We start from the raw sequence: 22,557 nt of genomic DNA on the forward strand, positions 1-22,557 counted from the left end.
ATGATAATCGTTTAAACAATAAGAACATGACGTAAAATCAATCAAAGTAAGAATGTTAATCAATCATATTAACAACAAAACAATACTCGCTCTGTCCCAAATTGTATGTCGCTTTGGAAAAAAAAATTGTCCCAAATTATATGTCGCTTTACAATACCAATGAAATATTAATGTTATTTTTCCTATTATATCCTTAACTATTAATTACTCCTTATTCTTTCAATTATTTCATTTATCTTTTCCATACCATTTATTAAGGATAATTTTGTAAAACAACTCATAATTTCTCTTCCCCACACAATATTAATTACAATTCTTAATAAGTGTGAAATGACCAAAACGTCATACAATTTGGGACAGAGGGAGTATCTAATTAGTGAAGTTAAAATTTGTTGCATAAAAGTGAAGAGAAGAGGAAAAAAGGAAGTTATGTAATCCTTCACTTGAAAACGAAGCTTTGAGCTTGAAACCCTAATGCCTCTTCACTAATGCTACTACTGGAAGAATCCAAAATGTTGTTTAGTATATATATTTCAGTGTATGGAGTAACCCTAATTGCCGTGTGTGTGAAGTAACCCTAATGGTCAATTAGGAATGAGAGATATATTACGGTATTAGAGCGGTCACTCATTTTCCCTATGTTATGATGATTGTGTAGGTTAGTTAGTTTCATCAAATGGTTCATATAATTTCAATTAAATTAATAAATGTTTTTTTTGACAAGATTAAATTAATAAATGTTGTATATTAATTATTTCAAATAAAAATAAATATTCCACAAATCCTAACTCATGACAAAAATATTGAAACTGTACCGGAGGCGGGGTTCGAACTTTGACTCACCCGCTTATGTTTGTGAAATTCAATGGTTATTTAATATCTATCTATTATAAACAATAACAATACCGTAAAATTCTTGTAAAAAAAAAATACCATAAAAAAAAACAATAGCAATACTTGAATTATCAAATTTTATATTTCAAGTGATTATTTTTATGACATTTCATTGATAAGACCTTAAAATATCATTAGTTTAATAGTTTAACCGTTTAATCTTTATTAATTTGTCTATATCTTCAAAATAAAGATTCAATAGTTAAATTTTTAAGTTGATAATATTTGAATATTTAGCATTGATAAGTCATCTAGAATTTGCAATGTACAAATTTTTTAAAGGAATCAAAGTTGTAAGGAATATTTTAGAGAGGCTAAAATTAAAAGTTGATAGATTTCTATAGAACTTAAACATATTTAACCCTTTATTTTATCATAGAGAAATATTTTTCGTAGATAAATATATGCGCGAAATTCGTTCCCACAAATATAAACACATAGAATCTAGAATGAACACGGTGCAAACATTTTAACATACTTTGAATAAAAATTAAAGGGTTAATATATGTTTATGAGAAATATATTTGTAAGACCACTTTATGACAACTTTTTGACAACCTTCTCTCTCATACTCACATTATACTCTTATTCTCTCTCTTCTTTTTTCTCTCTTCATTGTTTTTGACCAATGAAAAGAGAGAGAAAAGAAATTGTCACAAAAATTGTCTCAAATGGATGTTCAAATATCACTACTCTTTGAAGATTCTTACTTTTGGATTTTCATTAATTTTGACTGTACAAAATCTATGATATAACAGGGGTAAACTGAAATTCGCTGAAATTACAAGGGACGAGATATACTTTAAATTTTGAAATTTGATGCCATGAAAATCTAAAACTAAAAAATTTTTAAATTACATAGTTGAAATCTAAACAATTTTATTTTTAGAGGTAAACCATAAACACTAATATTACACTAGTCTTTTACACATTAAGAAATTGATAAATATTTAATTAATTATTATTATATTCTTTTTATTTATAGTCACTTTTAAACATTTTTTTTTTTTAGGGTGGGGGTGGGGTAAAAATAGGTAGTTCCTCTAAGAAAAAGAAGGTAGTTGGTAATATGGTTGGCGGGTGTGATGTGTGTGTGTATATATTACACACAGATAGACAAAACGAAATTGCGGCACTAATTTTCTTCGGAATGCTATTTATTTTCTTCTTCTAGATTCGACTCCTCGTGTTGACAAGGTACGTAATCGATTTTTTCAGTTTGAATGAATTGATTTCGTAAAATTGATTCCAGTTAAAATTGAGTTGGAGTTAATGTGATTTATGTTTGGATACATTCATGTAAAAGTGACTTGAACAATAAATTTGAGTGTGACGATCAATTCTAGAATCAGAAGCTACAATTTTTAGCCTCAAGTGGAATCAATTCTGAAGGCAAAATCAATTATACTTTAGAGGAATCAAACATGCAAACAATTGAAAAAAATTTGTGGGTTCTTCACTGGTGAAAAAATGGTTTATAGGTATTTGCAGATAAGGGAAATGAGAAATCTTGCGAAAAAAGTAAGGTATAGAAGTTAATTTCCACTTCTATGAGAAGTTATTGGTTAAATACTTGTATTATTACAAGATTCTCTTGCTATTTCTTTTTCCATAAGTGTTTGTGGAGAAGTTTGCTCAAAGTGACTCAAAGTTTTTCCATAAGTGTTTGTGGCGAAGAAGTTTATTCAAAGTGACTCAAAGCAATATGTTTTACGTAGAGGAATTTCAAAAGAGGAAACAAATGCATACCTTAAATTGCGTGTAGAACACCATATATATGCCACTTAATTGATAAATACATCATTGATGGAGAAACCTGCATCATAATTCATTCCTCTTTTGTCATTCTCATTGAAAACTTGTGGCCTATTAGCTGGATTTTGTCTTTGTTTTTCATATCTAGCTAAAATTTGGTATTCATGAGGCGACACATAAATTGATTTGTGTCACGCTCAATAGCACACTCGTCTGTTCATGATCAACTTACTTGCCAGTTGTTTGCTTAAGGTTTCTGTCCTTTTTTCTTTACTGACATTGTTTTTTTTTTTTTTTTTTGAAGAAGCTTTACTGGCATTGTTATATATAGGATAGGATTTGGTGGAATCTATCTGCTCATATATCAGATTACATCCTCTTGGCTTATCTTGACCTGTTTCTAATTTTATAATCTCACAAGAAATCAAAAGGCTTATCACGATGAAGGCTTTGATTCTAGTTGGGGGGGTTTGGAACTAGGTTGAGGCCATTGACTCTCAACTTCCCTAAACCTCTTGTTGATTTTGCCAACAAACCCATGATTCTGCATCAGCTAAAGCTATTTAAAACTATTTTTGTTCCTACATGTCTTAAATCTTATATGTTATAGAATATATCAGGGATATGCTTTGTTGTTGAATGCTTTCATAATGCAACATATGATGCCTTTCTTTCTTCATATATAACAGGGATGTGTATTTTTAAAAAAATAAATAATATAACCAATCAGATTTGGACATTAGGAAAATCATATTTTTTATTTGTGCATGCATGAGCATGCCGCATGGATTTATGTGCATGTTTTATTTTTATTTCCCTTAATATGACAAAATACACTATCTTACTGATTTGCTATTTACATTTTAATTCCGTTGTGGTTCAGATAGAGGCTCTTAAGGCCACTGGAGTTACTGAAGTGGTATTGGCCATCAATTACCAACCAGAGGTAAGGAGGATCACACCTCTTTTTCAACATTGTTTTCGGTGTGCCAGAGTATCAAACCTAGGACACTAAGGTTGAAGGATAGATTTTCAACTAAGTGATTATACTTTATAGGATAACCAGCTCTTAAAACATTGTTTTAGTCAATGCTTCAAAAAGAATTTGCGGCAAAGTTTCTTCATTTTGACTTTTGTAACACTTCCTGCTTCAGGTTATGTTGAATTTCTTGAAGAAGTTTGAAGCATAGCTTGGCATTAAGATTAGTTGTTCGCAAGAAACTGAACCATTAGGAACTGCAGGCCCTCTGGCTCTAGCTAGGGATAAGCTGATAGATGATTCTGGAGAGCCATTTTTTGTTCTCAACAGTGATGTTATCTGTGAGTACCCACTTAAACAAATGATTGAATTCCACAAATCCCATGGAGGGGAGGCTTCCATAATGGTAACAAAGGTAAGGACTAAGGAAGTTAAAGAAAATATTTGCAAATATGCAAGACTATATATTATATATATATAATATACTAGTCAGATCATCCAATCATATAATTTTTCATCTACTTGTGCAGGTTGATGAGCCATCAAAATATGGTGTGGCTGTGTTGGAGGAAACAGCAGGGCAGGTTGAGAAATTTGTTGAAAAACCTAAAACTTTGTTGGTAACAAAATCAATGCTGGAATTTACCTATTGAACCCCTCTGTTTTGGATCGGATTGAACTGAGGCCCACTTCTATCGAAAAAGAAATTTTTCCCAAGATTGCTGCAGAGAAAAAGCTATATGCAATGCTCCTGCCTGGATTCTGGATGGACATCGGACAACCTAGGGACTATATCACTGGCTTGAGGCTTTACCTGGACTCACTTAGGAACAGGTCATCTTCTAAGTTGGCCAGTGGCTCTAACATTGTGGGGAATGTCATTGTGGATGAAACAGCAAAAATCAGTGAGGGATGTCTCATTGGACCTGATGTCGCTATCGGTCCTGACTGCATTGTTGAGCCTGGTGTGAGGCTCTCGCGCTGCACAGTAATGCGAGGAGTCCGGATTAAGAAACATGCTTGCATATCCCACAGTATTATTGGGTGGCATTCCTCTGTTGGGCAATGGGCTCGAGTGGAGAATATGACTATCCTTGGAGAAGATGTACATGTCTGTGATGAGATTTACAGCAATGGTGGTGTGGTTTTGCCCCATAAGGAGATTAAGTCGAATATTCTGAAGCCAGAGATTGTCATGTAAGGTCAATGTTGCTTGGCATGTGGTGAGGAGGTAGTAATTTATTGAGTGGTGAGGAAATATGTTTGTTTTCATTTTATTTTTTCTTCACCCCATTGCCTTTCTCCCTGCAGTGTTCAAGTCAGTTTTTGGATTAGATTGAGTGATGACACTACAATGTTGAAAGGTCATAATCTTTGTATAAATTTGGTCTTCTGTGCAAAAGTTGTGTAATTTTAATTTTTGTACAGAAATACATTATCAATTAGTTGGTTCTATTAAATCTTTACAATTCATTAATTGAGCAATCTAATTTAATTCATGAATGGTTGTTTTATACACGATGACCGATCTTTCCGGCCTTTTGGTGTTGTGACGGGTGCCAATGTTGCTATTGATCACAAGACTGGATTGAGTAGGGGTTTTGGCTTTGTCATTTGTTAGCAGAGAAGATGCTCAGAGGGCTATTAACAAACTCAATGGGTATTGCTTCAAGAATCTCTTCAATATGTTTTAAGGGCGACCCAAAGAACAACCTAAGTATAAATATTGGCTGCTTTTGAGTATTTTTTTTATTGCCCCCCTTTTTCTTCTTTGAATATTTGTAGCAATAATCTGAGTTCTGGACCATTTGTTTACTGTACCTATGTGTTTATGTTAAATGACAGTTTACTCTTTCGAAGAAATGTGTGAGAAGATGCATGATATGAAACTTTGAGTTTTTGTTTTTTTACCTCAATTCTGTGTTGCTTGCTACTTTACTAAGGACTTGACTTTTTCTTGAATGGAAAATATTAGTACATGATCATTAAGGATGGTTTGATTCGCAAAGCACTAATAAGTGATACATTATAGTCTAGGATAGACAGGAGAGAGACAGTCTTTTGAGTTGAGGGGATAAGAGTTCATGTTTTTGTCCGGTCTTTTGCTACCTCTTTTTTGATTTCACGACAGTTTCTAAATCAAACGGGGTATAAAAAGGTTATGTCCAATTCTATGTTCTTTTAGCAAATCAAACATACTCTAATATTATGTTGATGAAGGTGTGATGAAACTTTTGATCACTTTAAAGAGTTCACCCCACATTCAACTTAAGAGACTTGTATATTTGGTTCACCAAAAGCCTAATGTTGGCAGAACCAATCAATACAGAACTTATCGAACCAATAACTGAGTTCAAAGGTAGACCTCAATACATATAGAACCAACAAAACCATGATTAGATGAACCAAATAAAGAACAATCAAATTTGGAATATTGATGACCCTGTAACTTGAAAGGCTTCTTGAAACACTTCAAATTAGGAAAGAAGTCATATGAAAAGATGAAATAATGAACAAAGAAAATCGATTACCATAATAAGAATCTTATTAGTGATGATGGGACAAAGACCTACATAGCAAGTATTTATTAATTATTAGTACTATACTACCCTTTACAAGTATAGGTAACCCTGCTTATGAATCATAGCATACACACCATATGCCATTCTGATCATGAGAACTTCAACAATGACAATCCAAAAGGATCAAAAACTGCTAAGAAACTTTTGAAGATGTATGAGACTGATAGGTCGCAACTTTTCTTAATACTCGATGCTAACGTACACCAATAATGAAGTACCAAAATTAGACAAACACAACAACTTCACGAGGAGCACTGCTAAGTAGAAAACTACTAAGCACTAATGTTCAAATGCATCGCTTTTTAATTTAACATGTGCAGGTAGAGAACCTAATTATGATTTCCATTACTAGGGACAAATACTTAATAAGGCTAGAGCTAATTTAGTTTGTACCGTTATCATTTGTCTTTCAACTTTAATGCTTGAAAGACAATCCTCGCGAACTCTCAAATTATTGAAAATCCGCGTCGAAGTTCCAAGAGCAATGGTGAGAAGTCCAAAAGAAATTCCCAACTTGTCGCTGCGAGAAGCTTATGTAGTTTATTTCTCTTATTCATCGAAATTTGCATGGTTGAAGTTATTAATGGCTCATATCCTGCCAAGTATATTATTCGACGTTTCAAATATCTCGAAGGATTTTGGTTGTGAATTATCTCCAGAAAAAAATCATGAAGTTCACGATCAACTTCAGTTGAGCTACATCCTAAGACTTTCTGAATATTTGAATAATTCATCCTCTTTCTATGAGGTTCATGAATAACACTGTCCAATTTAGCCAGTTGCATTTCATCAAATAGCCTCAATGCCTCCCTAGAATGGTTCTTTTATTTATGAGTTGTGTCTCCCTAGATTATAAGTGTTTATCGGGATATTGTTTAATGTATAGACCTAATTGCTTTTTTTACTTGGAGATAAACTAATTAAGGTTTAATCAATAGATATGCCTATTAAATTTATGCATCCACTATATGTATGAATATATATGTGCATGCATGGAAGTTCCTATGGCAAAGAAAAAACAAAATCAAAGTTGATGTATCAATGAGAAAAACAGCTTCAAACCATGGCACCACTTTTCTATGATCAATTTGATTTGGAAAGAAGCATACACAAAGGGACACTTTCCAATCATATTCAAAACTACCCCCCAATAATGCGCTTAGATGTGCATCATGAGCTGTGAAAACTTTAAACAACTAGTCGTTTGATGCAAAATTGTCATTGCCAATTAGCTAGGTTTTTGTATAGAGAGTTCAAGCGTGTGAACGATTAAGAGACTATAGATAAGTTAAATGAATGATATATAACAAATGTGTTGGGTCACTGGGAGCTTGGGGGACCGTCCACATCGAGGCTAGAACAACTGTACAAGTAAGAGAGACACCACACTCTTACCCAAAACTTTAAGGCAATGGGTTTATGGGTCCTCTTACTTATAAGGTGTTCAACCCTTACTATTTTATCCGATGTAGGACATATAACTCACACTTGCAAACCAACAAAATGCACCTATTGTAGATAGAAGATCGACACTTAGGTCCGCAGATGTTATGGTCTACGGATGGGTTGGAGGAAAACATGAATGTCTGAATTTAACCGGGGTTTCACCCCTTGTGGGTTTAAGGGTCAGGGCTTTTACGGTAGGACAGTCAGCCCTAAAAGTTGCGTCAAACAAAGTGGCCAAACATGAGAAAGTTTGTTCTAACAATCAACATGCTTTTATACCATTTGCTTTTGACACTTTCGACTTCCTAGCATCAGGTTGTTGACCTTCTACATAGAGTCCAAAGGGTTATACATAACAATATTATGTCTCCTAGGTCCGTGAATGTTGTGTTTACGATGATTGATTTTGCCATCCAAAAAAGTCTAGCGACGCAGTTTGTTGTCCGCTTGCCTCCTATTCATGTGCAAGTAATATTGATATTAAATTACTTAACCTCTTTTGAATTTCTAAAAAAAAAAAATCTCTTTTGAAAAAGTAGCCAAGTACCTTTTTCTTTATTGGGCATAGCAAAGTACTAGGGACTGTTCTAGATAACTCAATGTGTACATACATATACGGCGCCGTTTAAGGTACACGACCCTTATGGGTCTTGCATGGTGCATGACATGCTTTTATAAGTTTATTTTTTATTTTTTATGTTGGTCTTATAACTTACATGTGTAGGTCAACCCAGTATTAGTTACCTGTTGTTGCAGGTAATCAGTATTATATTAATCACATATACAAATTGAGTGCTGAGGTTATTTTGGGTAGTTCAAAAGTAATACCTTTCCTCTTTTCCTTGCCTTTATTGAAACGAGAAGAACATCTTCCTTCACAATTTCTTCATAACTAAACAAATTTTAATTTAACATGGACTAAAAACACTAACGGAAAATTTTGTAGGGACTAAAAAGTGTGATTTATTTGTATAAGGACTAAAATCAAAACTGCAGATATTTATAGGGACCAAAAACTTAATTAACCCTAATATTAGTGATTAAAAATTGCTATCACACATGATTTGATTATTGGTAGCTCTAATACATTATTAACTGTTTATAAGATATTTTAGATTGATTAGTCATTAAACATTCTTTCATCGTGATGCATCCAAATAAGTGTTTTTGTGTCCTGCTGTGGCATTGGAGTTATGTTTGAAAAAATAATAATAAACGTTGATATAAGGTAAATTAGTAGTATATTCAAATTTGACTTTTTCATATTCCAAGGTAAATAAACGTAAAAAAAAAAAAAAAAAAAAGGTAAATTAGTAGTATTAATTAGGGTTATGTTTGAAAAAATAAAATAAATGCATCTAATATTAATTAGTAGTATTAATTAGGGTTATGTTTGGAGTACATCATCCGGTCACTATTATAAGCAAAACCTAACATTTTAGATTCATTCATTAAATGATGTATATAGTTGACAATAACACCATTTACGTAAATTGTTTGCAAAATCATTTAAGTTATTAAAGATTAAAATATACTATCCTAGTGGGTCAACCTGTCAAGAAATCTGTGCCATTCAAAATGTTCTTTCTAAATCCAATGGCTCACAACCAATTTACAAACTAAAAAAATAAAATAAAATTGTAGTCTCTTATGGTAGGAGACCCATTAAGGTCGCCTACCGTAGCCGGAGCCAGGCGCCGTTTAAGGTACATGACCCTTATGGGTCTTGCATGGTGCATGACATGCTTTTACAAGTTTTTTTTTTTTTTTTTTTTGTATGTTGGTCTTATAACTTGCATGTGTAGGTCAACCCAGTATTAATTACCTGTTGTTGCAGGTAATCAGTATTATATTACTCCATCCGTTCCTTTTTAAGTGTTATTTTTGGAGAAATTTTTTGTTTCTATTTAACTGTCACTTTCAAAGTTCAATGCAACAATAAATGTTGTTTTACCAACATTACCCTTAGTTATTTATTATGGAGAGAGAAATACATGAAATAAGATATTAAATGACTAAGGCTATTATAGTAAAAGTATGAATTATTGTATAAGAAAAAGTAACATTTATTGAGTGTCTTGATTTGTGTAAAATATCAAAAAGTGACAGTTAAAAAGGAACGGAGGTAGTAATCACATATACAAATTGAGTGCTGAGGTTATTTTGGGTAGTTCAAAAGTAATACCTTTCCTCTTTTCGTTGTCTTTACTTAAACGAGAAGAACATCTTCCTTCACAATTTCTTCATAACTAAACAAATTTTAATTTAACAACGACTAAAAACATTAACAGAAAATTTTGTAGGGACTAAAAAGTGTGATTTATTTTTATAAGGACTAAAAACAAAACTGCAGATATTTATAGGAACCAAAAACTTAATTAACCCTATATTAGTGATTAAAAATTGTTATTACACATGATTTGATTATTGGTAGCTCTCATACGTTATTAACTGTTTAGAAGATATTTTAGATTGATTAGTCATTGAACATTCTTTCATCGTGATGTATCAAAATAAGTGTTTTTGTGTCCTGTTGTGGCATTGGAGTTATGTTTGAAAAAAATAATAATAAACGTTGATATAAGGTAAATTAGTAATATATTCAAATTTGACTTTTTCATATTCCAAGGTAAATAAACGTAAAAAAAAAGGTAAATTAGTAGTATTAATTAGGGTTATGTTTGAAAAAATAATAATAAATGCATCTAGTATTAATTAGTAGTATTAATTAGGGTTATGTTTGGAGTACATCCTCCGGTCACTATTATAAGCAAAAACATAATTTTAGATTCATTCATTAAATGATGTATATCGTCTTTATTATCGACCACATACATCATTTAATGAATGAATCTAAAATATTGATTTTTGCTTATAATAGTGACCGTATGGTGTATTCAGGAACAATTTTTTTTTCTCAATAGGTGCTTAGAATTAGGGACAAAGAGAGTATTATGTTTTTTGAGGGAACAGAGGGAGTAGTATGTTGTTAGCCGTAATCCTATTTAATTCAAATATTCGTATGTTTTCTATTATTGTCTTTTGCGTTAAAAATTTAATTATAATACAAAATCATGTCTCAATTAGTCAAATTAACTAACCCTTTAATAAACATCCCCACCCAAAAATTCAATAGGCAAAAATATGAAATTAATTTTTTGTTTAAAGGGTTCGTGAAGCAAAGATTTTCCTGGGAACATATACACAAGAAAACCATATGCGCAACAAAATCATTTACTTAAATTGACAATAACACCCTTTACATAAATTGTTTGCAAAATCATTTAAGTTATTAAATATCAACTTTAAAGATTAAAATATATACTATCCTAATGAGTCAACCTGCCAAGAAATCAGTGTCATTTAAAATGTTCTTTCTAAATCCAATGGCTCATAACCAATTTACAAACCAAAAAAAATAAAAAATTGTAGTCTTTTATGGTAGGAGATCCATTAAAATCGCCTACCGTAGCCAGAGCCTAACTTAATGTTCAATGAAAACATAATACTACTACAGTGGTATTTTTAGTGCACGCCTGACCTATGTTTGAGTCCAATAAAAATCTCAATCAGTCAACACGTGTTTCAAATTTGAAACACTTAGTAGACAAAATAATAGCAAAAATAAAGGTATGCTGCATAAAAGAAAGTACATAACATAACATCCAATCTAATTGCATTAGTGGTATCTGCAGCTTTCATTTTTGCATGCCATTCACATCCAAATACTTAGGACAAAGAACATGCATAGATACTAAGATAGAGAGAGAGGAAAGAATGTTGGTATGTTTGTCTTCGTCCTATATAGTTGTTGGATCAAAGGATTTTCACTTGCCAAGGTTATTCCTCCATCCTTCTAATAACCCTTTTATCTTTTGCTTTTTATTTACACTGCCCCCAATTTCCCCTTCTCCCTAAGTCCCAACAATAGGAAAAAGTTAAAAAGAATATTAGAAATAAATGAATAAAATATAAAAGGAAAGGAAAATATAAATTATGTACCGGTAAATGATTATATGATACCAAACAAGAAAAATAACTTTTAAAAGAAGCGATTTTACATTGATATGAACACTTTTTACATTCAAAAATTAAATGTAAAACTTGTAAGACAATATTACTATATTAAATTTTTTAACATGCGCCTTTATAACAGATGTTATCATTCATCTCTTTGTATAACCAAATTTAAACAACATTTAAGATGTTATTATGACGTGATTAAACCATAATTATATGAACACCTAAATTGTGGTTATTAACGTCTAAATTTAGCGTGGATGAAGTTATGTTGGTGGTTAATGAATTTTAACACCTAGTATACCTACCTATTAAACATAATTACTAACAACTTATTTGAATTATGATAACTAACCACTTAACAAGTACCCTCCCTCCGTCCTAATTTATAAGTAAAAAACACTAATTCATACTTATTAAGAAAACTAACACTTAGTGATTTGAGGTATAAGTTTTTGTGTTCTCCTTGAAATAAGTTTCATGGAAAAATGTAAAAATAATTCTCATTGGTTAAAAATTATGGAGAAGATAAAAAGGAGAACAAATTAAATACAACTTGCATTTAATTTTACATTGGAAAAGATGATTTGTTTGAAAAAACATAAAAATATCATAAAAGTTGGTCTTTTTTGCTTATATTTTAAGACAAAGAAAATGAGATTTTTTTGCTTATATTTTAGGACGGAGGGAGTACTTTTCTAGTCTTAAATATAAGACGATTTTTTTTTTTAAGATTTATTAAATAATTGATTGTATCTAATCTAAAATATAAATAAAAAACATCATTTATTTAAGGGTTAAATATATTTTTGGTCCCTATAAATTTGTTTAATTTATGCTTAAACTCTTGAGTTTTTGAACAATTTTTTGCAGACGTGTTAAGAATATTACTAAAAGTACCTCTGTGAAAAATTGTCGCAAAATTTGATTTCTACGTGCAGATTTTGTTAATTTTATCTTTAACATTTGTTGTTTTAAAAAATTCAGATTTAATTCGTTTTATGTTAAAAAATTCTAAATTCTAGTAAACGACCTTTCGTAGTGTTCTAAACTTATTTCAAAAAAATCGTTTAAAAATTTAAGAGTTTAAGGATAATTAAACAAACTTTGTTGTAATAGGGACTAAAATTATAAGTAATTTTTTTTTTTGTAAGGACTAAAAAATCTATTAAAATTAAGTAAGGACTAAACTTAGAAGTTCGTAATTTTATAGAGACTAAGAATATATTTAACCCTTTATTTAATAAATCTAAAAAAGAATCTTCTGTTATATGAGAGTAATTGTAATTGGGAAGGTTATGAAATTTTAATATTTAAGATAACATAAGTGTCCAAACAATGCCTACTAGAAAAACTCCACCAACCCCAAAGTTGAAAGAATAGTGGTTTTGGACATTTTTGCAGGGCATTACATGACTCAATATTCTTCCATACACACCCTTCCATGTGCTAAGTTCCGACATTCCCTTGGATTATTGTGAGAGCCTCTTTCTGCTTTACCAATGCTTTTGCCTCTTTGTACCGAAATAAAAACAGGACATATATGCTTATGCAATCAATGAATACCCCACAAAGTACTAATTATAATCTGTTAGATTTGCCCAATCAACTTCTTCCTTTTGGACTTTTCACCTTAGCTGCCGATTCTCATTCCTTTTTTTAATCATTAAAAATTCCATAGAGAGACTAAAAATATAAAATAATTTATCTATATGGCAGTATTACAAAATGTTAACCATACCATACCATGTTATCTTATCACTCTATAAATACGTAAAGCAATTCATGGCATGCACATTTGAGTTGAGATCATTATTAATTCTACATACTCTTTATAATGAATAGGAAAATCCATGATCCTGTTGTGGTTAACTCTTCCATTATTTTGCTACAAGAGAGGTTTAGACAGTTGCAAAGAGTGAAAGAAATGAGGGAGAAGAGAGAGCTATTAAAAATGCTTGGCAATCATGAAACTAAACATTTGAATTATTCGAGTCGTGGTATGAGTCACGAACCAATTACAAGGCTGTTTTTCCACCCTGAATTGATCAACATCAATTCATCAGGGTCACCATCACCACCTCATGTTTCTCTTTCACTATGGCCAACAACATCACAAGGCATGCAAGATGATAACAACAACACTAGCACTAGCACTAGCACGAGTAGTAGTGATACTGTTGAGACCCTAGTACTCTTCAAGAACTTCTGCTCACAATCAAAACCCCTGCAGGCATCATGGAATAATGTCTATGACTCTGGTGTTGATACTTCTCTTCACCTGTAGCATTGTTTAATCCAGTTTTAGTTGTATTACACTTAATTATAAATTATATGGTGTCTCGTTTTATGGGTTTATTAGGTTATTTTCTTTGATATTCGGCCTAAAATCAAGTTGTGTATTGTTCTTAGTTTACATTAGTCTTTTACATCTAATAAATATGCTAAGTAATATGTTTTTAGTTAAAGGGAATCTGTATATGAAACCCTGTCTAATTGTATTACTATTGGCCGTAAACATACTATCTAACACTCTCTTTTTCAACGCTCTATTTATAATTGGATGAAATTCTTATAAATTCCACGCGATTTAGAGTGTTCTAGACAAAGTTTATCAATCAAGTTGAAAAGAGATTGTTTTGCTAGCACTACTTTTATTGGAAAGTGCTAGCAATCTTAACATAGAACTGGATGATAATGGATATGGTACATGTGGTAAAACTTGATTAGTAAGTCAGGAAAATACCTAAAGAATGAGAAGATATATATTGCTGGATGTGGCTAAATGAAATTCGAATAAATATGTAGAAGTCAAGAACAGATCTTTTCGAACAAGTATAGTAAACCCAGGTTTACAAAATTATAACAACTAAAGGGTGGTTTTATAGGGTGAGGAAGTGTCTCATATAGTTAAGAATGTACTTAGTCGTTTGAAATTATATACTAACCATTGATGTTGTTCCCTGTAAGTAGAAACTGACGTATCACCCATACTCACGCCTGAGACGATGGCCCAATCAGTCAGTATTGGTTCGACAAAAGATAAGATAAATAAATATTAGTACACCTCAAAACTCCTCTTATATCTGCTTTCTCTTGTTATTGTTGAATTGGTTCGACAAAAAATAAGAAAAAGTGGCAAAGTTAGTAGCCATCAATTTCAAATATCGGTCCACCGTAGACTACATGTGATGACGCTCCCACATCCTAGAAATTGAGCAACTAAAAATGAGTAGATGACTACAAGGCTCAGTGAATCCAAATTGTCTTTTTCTGTATGTCAGTTTGTGTATGAAATGAACTCACAAAGTCTAATCAACCTTAACCATTTCACATTTGCTTAATAACCTATAGAGTAGTCCTTTCTTTATTTTATTGAGATTATGCTTGCCAATTTGTATATATTCATCTTAGTGAGGATGATGAGTTGCATTGGTCCACAATATTTATCCCCGGGGGCTTACTGAAAATATAAATGCAGAGTCTGGTCCAGAAGAAAGCAAAATAATAGACTGATAAAAACAGGTAAGCATGAAGTTACTATCCTACGTTGAAGTATATATGGGATTGCACTGAAAACAATAATGGTTTGAACATTGAAATAGGTTTTATAACCTATGAAGCACAAACACAGATTCGGACACCGAACATTCTCAGAAAGGAATTTAATTCCAATAATTTCATAAACAATGAAGCACAGACGCTTTGCGGATTAAACGTGTTCTAGTGTCGGTCACTCATCGATGTCCGATACCTACACATATGATTATACTAAATTATGTAATTTTCTTAAATTATTATTGGTGTTGACGTATAAGTGTCATGTCTGATATGAAAGCACTAAAGGGGAATGCTAATAAAGTAGTAGTGCATCCTAAATTAAGTAATGTATATTATCAACTCTTACTATTAGGAAAAAAGAGAAGCAGAGGTTAAGCAAATAAATAAGGACTAAAGAGACTTTGAGAAGCTTTTTGAGGGTGTTTTACACCTTCTAATACAAGGAATGCGCAATCTACAAATGCTTGAGGACCTCATAACACATGTACAGTTTTCAATAGAAACTGTTCGGAAATACCATCACAATTTCTCTCATTTGTGAAATCAAAATAAGCACTAAGCAAAAACAAACAAAAAATAATAATAATAAGAGAAGTGAGTAGAAGGATAAAGAATAAAATTTCCACGTGGAAAACCTTCTCAATGTAAAAGGATAGAACCACGGGATTCAATTCAGTAAAATATTTCGCATATAGAAAAGTAGGATTAAAATAACTCTCCTGATACAAGAGTTTCTCTCTCAATCTCACTCAATTCGGATATGATATACCATATCTCTCAACTCTCACAAATCTAAGATGGATATAAAACTTTCACTCAAAGAGGATTGCTAGAACCTCTCGCTATATAACTCTTGGATAAGATGACAAAACTCCGTGCAAATTCTCCTATTTATAGGAGAAGAACGTGACTTCCTACATGAATGAAGATGTTTCAAGAATGTAAATGTTAAATGTGTAGTCTCAAGATTCAAAGATATTTCAAGACCTTGAAATGTCAATACAATACCCCTTTTTCATGCATTTAAATGATTGTGATGGCTTGACTATAATGGTCCAATCAGGATAAACCTCTGCTCAAGTTTTTTAGGATTGCACCTAATTATAGCCTTTTCTCTTTATCCCTTGCAAAGAAAAAACAAGCCATGATATTTAGATGAAATAGGTATAAACTTTTTTACTTGCAATTCCTGTAGGGATCCTTGTATATAGACTCTTATACCTTGCTTGGAAAATTAATCATCTAGATTCCTCTTTGCACAAGGAAAAATATGCTTGCTTAGATCGGACCTACTGGACTATTTATTTTTTATATATATAAAAAAATAAAAATAAAGTATAAACACCAAAATCTTAATCTTAATCAAAATAACAATTAAATAAGATAATTTGTTTGACAGAATTTTGTTATCCCTTTAAGTACTACTGTGGAGATTCTCTGAATTTACTTTTTGCACCATGTGCAATTATCCACACTTATTCTATCAATTTTTATTTTTTTTAAAAAAAAAAAAAAAAAAAAATCTAAGATACCATATTTGGGATTTCCATATCTAAGATTGGATATAAGAAAAGCATAAAAGCTTAGTATAACAAAATCATGTGATAGGGACATTCCAGATAGCGAAAAAGTTTCAATTAAGCTACCGTGACACTGAAGGAACTGAAGTAGGCCCAAAATTTGGGGTCCCAGATTTTGGAAAAAATAAACAATCTCTTTTATAAACTGTGCTTTTTTTTTTTTCTTTCTATAAATGACAAGCCATATAAAAGGGCAACACTTATAAGTTATAAGAAAATATATATTATGTCATTACAAGGAATATAGTTGCAAGGTTAGATATTAGAAGCTCCTGAAGAACCATGAGTTCCTCAATGGTCAAAATTTTGATAGCTATGCTCCTTGTGACCCTATCTTTTCAAGCATCAGGTAAAATCAGTATTATCCGAATTACTGTTTTGCAAAGTTTATCACATTCAGCTAGAGAGTTTACTTAGTATTGTTTTAAAATGAGTTAAATTAAAAGTATATGTTTCATTGTGCAATATGTTATTTGATGATGATGAGTTATTATTGGAAAATTTCAGGACAATTTTTGGAATGGTGCATAGCTGATGAGCAGACCCCAGATGATGATCTGCAGAGGGCTATGGATTGGGCTTGTCATGTGGGTGGAGCAAATTGCAGCAATATACAAGTTAATCATCCATGTTACCTTCCAAATACCATGAAGGATCATGCTTCCTATGTCTTCAACAATTACTATCAGAAGTTCAAGCACAAAGGAGGATCTTGCTATTTCAACTCTGCTGCAATAACCAGTGATCTCGATCCAAGTAAATAATCTCTCATAATTCATCTTAAAAGCTATCAATTTTTATGCTTTATCCTTTCATTTATTTACATATAGTAACAATTAGTAAGATACATTGAATACCTATGCAACACCGACACTTACGATCTAAGGCGTGTTTAGTGTCCAACATGTGTAAATGTCACACTGACACGACACATGTAATAACAATCAATTAATTATTTTCGACGTGTCAATATCGCGTCCTTTGTCGGTGTCTGTGTAAGTGTCCAAAGATGAATACCATATGGGACACAAAAACCTTTTGATTTTACTTAAATGACTTTATCAATTGTTTCTATTTATCTGATTTTGAAACATTATCAGTGCAAGTGATATGATTTTTCTCTTTGTTTAATAACAGGTCACGGCTCTTGCAAGTTTGAGTATATCCCTTGAATGGAGTTTGGGGTAATTTATTTTTTCAAAGTGAAGACAGTAATGAAGTCAATGAAATGTTCTGTCTGCATTTCTTCAATTGTTGTTGTTTCATATCTTGATATGAAGTAGTATTACCATGGTGAAATGACATTGAATTCTTATTTTTCTGCAATTTATTTTTCTAGAGTTTAATTGGACTCGTGTAAATATTAACTGTCATAATTTGTTTTTGTTTACTCTGGTTTGAAGTGAGTAAAGTGTAAAGAGAGAAAATCAAATATAACAAATTTATGATTAAAAAATATCTATAAATATCTACATTTATTTTTAGATTAACGGTTAATATCACTTATTTTACGGTGTAAAGTGAGTTGTTCACTTTAGAGACATCGAATATGTGGCTAATATAAAATGTTTCTGCACTCTTAATTTTTAGGCTTGATTATAATTTTGATCATCTTATTTTCACACATTTATGAAATTGATCGCTAATTTTAAAATCAACTAGTGTTGACTTAATGATGTGAAGTGATCAACAATCATAAAATTATGAAAAACCAATTAAAAACTTTAGTTTCAACTCCAATTTCACCATTTTTAAGAAAAAAATTGATGAATAATATCTTTTATATATATATATATATATATATATATATATATATATATATATATATATATCATATTTTAAAATTACTAAATTGATATTAGAAAAAAAAATAAAAATTCCAAATTGTTTAAGAAATCAGCGTAATTTTAATAAAACTCTTAACACTACACCAATTAAAGAATTTCAATTTTTTCAAAAAAAATAACCATGAGTGAGTAATAATTCTATTATATATGTTAGATGAAATAAATAAATGTATGACATAGTAAATGTATTTTTTTTTTATAGCTATTTTGATGTTTTATGCTATTAACTTAATTGTTATGTTATATTCATATTTTTAATAGCTATTTTGATGTTTTATGCTATTATTTTTATTATTTTTTGTTTTTAGCGACATTAGTTTGTGTTGTTTCTGAAGTACTCTATCAATTTAATTGAATGAATATTTTTGTTAAGTAGATAAATGCTAATCTGTTGTGAATAAACTGAAATATTTGTCGTCTCAAAAAAAGAAACTGGGATATTTGCAAACAAATAGAGTTTAGCTCGTGAAATGCTCAAACTTGATTAATTAAACGGGTCTAATTTAAACCTTATTGACTCTACTTATTTTTTAAAAGATGATTTCATAGTCAACTTATTTTAATCAAGGACTCTTTTGTTGTTGTTAATATAAACCATTTTTCTTGTTAAAAAAAACTTATTATAATCAAGAAGTTGTGAATAATTTTATCTTATGAACAAAAATTTTAGTTTAGGATTTTTGGATATACACATTAGTTACGTATTCTTATGGAATATTAATCAAATACTAAATTGTTAAATTTTAACAACTTAAGAAATATGTGTATAAATGTAAAAAAACAAAAGAGAAAGAAAAAGAAGAAGATGAATAAGTTATAAATTAGATAAATAAGACAAACACAAACGTTTTTTTAGGGGACCTTTACTATTTTTTGATGAGTCCAAATTCATGGTTTGAAATTTTAATTAGGCTCATTTAAATAAATGAGGAAAGTCCAAGGCGTGCATTCTTTTTTCAAGTTAAATTCAATGCGTAAGGGTCTTTTTGATTGTCAAAATAAGATAAATTTGATAGCATAAACACTATTTTTTTTTTGTCTTTATCCGCTACTTGAAAAGCTAGTACAATGAGATAAATCAACGTTATCCTTAATTCATTGTCCGGTGTATCGGAAAATATTATTAATAAAGACGATAGTAGTGATCATTTTATGGTTGTCTGAGATTTGAACTTTTGAGATACAAAGTCAAATTTTTAGTGTCCGTTTGGTGCGTAAGATAGAATAAAGATAAAATATTATAAAAAGTTGGATATGAATTGAATATGATAGTGACGGATAGACACTTATCCTATAATGCGTTTGGTGCACTCATGATAAGAAATATTTTATCATAAGAGGTGCGGAGGAGTGAAGGTTTCGACAGTCCTGAGGCAAAACATAACACACGATACAAGTTTTGTAATCCTATCATGTTGTTAACCCACCAAAAGTTAAAGATTAAAATAAGAAATGGAGAATAGGATAGGATTAGAAATAGATTGGATTTATCCTTTCCTATTGGTGCACCAAACAACGGATTGAGGAAGGGTAGGATATTTTAATCATATCATGTCTCTTATCATGTGCACCAAATAGGCCGTTAGGCATTCATCTCATGACAAAATAATAATTATATTTATTTGAAAGGAAAATAATAAATTTTTTCTTGAAAGGAAAATAATAATTATATTATTGACAGATTATGGGACTACAGATATATATAGTTCAAGGTTAGGGACCAGTATTACACCCAAAAAAACAGGTTACATAGCAGTAGCTCCTGAAGAACAATGACTTCTCCAATGCTCAAAATTCTGATAGCTATTCTCCTTGCGTCCATATCTTTTCAAGCATCTGGTAAAATCAGCATTTCCCTGATAAGTTTATCATTTTCAGCCAGAGAATTTACATAGCAATATTTTAAAATGACCGTTTTTTGAGTGTAAAAACCATATATTTATTTAATTATTATCTATTAGAAGGCAAAGACTAGTGCAATATCTTATTAGATCGTGATGAGTTATTGGAAAATTTCAGGAAAATATATGGAATGGTGCATAGCTGATGGACAGATACCTGACGATGTGCTGCAGAGGGCCATGGATTACGCTTGTCATGTGGATGGAGTAGATTGCAGCAAGATACAAGTGAACCAACCTTGTTACCTTCCAAATACTGTGAAGGATCATGCTTCCTATGCCTTCAACGATTACTATCAGAAGTACAAGCACAAGGGAGGCTCTTGCTATTTCAACTATGCTGCAATAACAAGTGCTTCTGACCCAAGTAAATTATCTCTCTTCATTCAACTCATCTAAAGAGTTATTAATTTCAATGTTTTATCTTTTCATTTACGGTAAGACATTGAATACCAAAGGGGACAAAAGTCTCTTTGGTACATGTAGACATTATCAATTGATTTTGAAAAATTATCAGTGCAAATGATATCTATTCTCTTTGTTTCAATGGCAGGTCATGGATCATGCAAGTTTGAGTATAACCCTTGAATGAAGTTTAGAGTAATATGATTTCTCAAAGTGAAGACAGTAATAAAGTCAATGAAATGTTCTGTCTGCGTCTCTTAAATTGCTGTTGTTTCATAGCTAAAAATATGAAAGCTTATCGTGTCAAAATGACATTAAATTCTTCTTTTTCTGCAATTTAAATTTAAATGGTTGAGAAATAATATTCAGCAATGCCAATTGTCAGTTGATTTTCTTACATTTTTAATGTCTATCAGAGTTTTACTGGATTCATATAACTCTCAGAGTTTTATGCTTTGGTTGAATCCCCTCCCTTAAAGACACTCTCCTCTTTTGAATTTTAAAGATACGCTTTCTCATTTTCTTAATGCCTAGATTCTACATGAGAAAAAATAATAAGTGAAACAATAAACTGATAGATCAAAGTTCAATCAACCTAAAGTTAAAATCTCAATTAGTTTAACAATTCGGTAGTGTTCACTTTCATATATTTTTGGCAGAACTCATTTCATATGTCTTTCCTAGTGTGCTGTATCCTTTTAAAAAAGGAATGTTAGGCAAATAATATATTAAGCAATTAGCAGAATTTATAACTTTCATAGATCAGACAGATGCAAAGAAACCATGCCACCAAATTGGATTATATATAGGCTTAAATATGTAAATCGTCCCTGTAATTTGACGTATTTTTGGTTTTCGTCCCTGTATCTTTTTTTGTTATAAAACAGCCCCTATAAGTTAATAACTTTTTGATTTTCGTCCCTCCCGTCAACTTCCGTTATAAAAATGCACATGTGGCAAATGGAGGATGATGTGGTAGTGCCTAACGTGGCAGACGATGTTGACGTGGCAAACTTATTGATGAGTCACACAGTAGAGGGACCAAAATCAAAAAACGAAATTTGTAGAAGGACCAAAGCCAAAAAAACAAAATTCGTAAAGGGACCAAAACCAAAAATTGAAATTTGTAGATGGACTTGACTATTTCCAGGACCAAAATCAAAAAACAAAATTTGTAGAGGGACCAAAACCAAAAAACAAGACAAAAAATTCAAATTTAATTACATTTCTTCATCTTCTTCCCACATTTTCTTCTTCATTACTATCATTGTCTTCATAAACTTCATCATCATCATCAAACAAACACGGAAATTCATCACTTCAAAATCCAAAAATCCATCAACTCAAAACAACAACAAACTCAATCCAACACCTTCAATTATACCTTCATGTGATAACTTCTCTTTTATTTCTTCTCACAAACAACAAAATCAAATTAAACCAATATATTCACTGTTCAACGTGCAATCCAATTTCACACACTTTAAAATCGTCTAAAATAAAACTTATCTCAATTCAACATTCCAACATATTTTTCAATTCTATTTATTATCCCTCTAAATATTCAAATGAAAAGAATATTCATAT

At 31.1% G+C, this 22,557-nt stretch overlaps 3 protein-coding genes and 1 pseudogene across 3 annotated transcripts; all 4 read left to right on the top strand.

Annotated features, from left to right (window-relative positions):
- Nucleotides 1-2,303: 2,303 nt before the first annotated feature.
- LOC11442705 (mannose-1-phosphate guanylyltransferase 1-like) lies at nt 2,304-5,127 on the top strand (annotated as a pseudogene).
- Nucleotides 5,128-13,513: 8,386 nt separating this feature from the next.
- LOC11441443 (uncharacterized) lies at nt 13,514-13,963 on the top strand. Its single transcript, XM_003610529.2, has one exon. The coding sequence runs from the start codon at nt 13,514-13,516 to the stop codon at nt 13,961-13,963; it is 450 nt and encodes a 149-aa protein (XP_003610577.1).
- Nucleotides 13,964-17,022: 3,059 nt separating this feature from the next.
- On the top strand, nt 17,023-18,232 carry LOC11444189 (PLASMODESMATA CALLOSE-BINDING PROTEIN 5). The gene is made up of 3 exons (XM_003610530.4): nt 17,023-17,166; nt 17,325-17,573; nt 17,955-18,232. The coding sequence occupies exons 1-3, from the start codon at nt 17,100-17,102 to the stop codon at nt 17,987-17,989; spliced, it is 351 nt and encodes a 116-aa protein (XP_003610578.2). The 5' UTR covers nt 17,023-17,099; the 3' UTR covers nt 17,990-18,232.
- A 2,116-nt stretch (nt 18,233-20,348) lies between these two features.
- Nucleotides 20,349-21,402, top strand: LOC25494316 (glucan endo-1,3-beta-glucosidase 4). Its single transcript, XM_024780863.2, has 3 exons — nt 20,349-20,503; nt 20,684-20,932; nt 21,119-21,402. The coding sequence occupies exons 1-3, from the start codon at nt 20,437-20,439 to the stop codon at nt 21,151-21,153; spliced, it is 351 nt and encodes a 116-aa protein (XP_024636631.2). The 5' UTR covers nt 20,349-20,436; the 3' UTR covers nt 21,154-21,402.
- The last annotated feature ends 1,155 nt before the right edge of the window (nt 21,403-22,557 follow it).

Source organism: Medicago truncatula, chromosome 4 (assembly GCF_003473485.1).
Source record: "Medicago truncatula cultivar Jemalong A17 chromosome 4, MtrunA17r5.0-ANR, whole genome shotgun sequence".
Lineage (NCBI taxonomy): Eukaryota > Viridiplantae > Streptophyta > Magnoliopsida > Fabales > Fabaceae > Medicago > Medicago truncatula.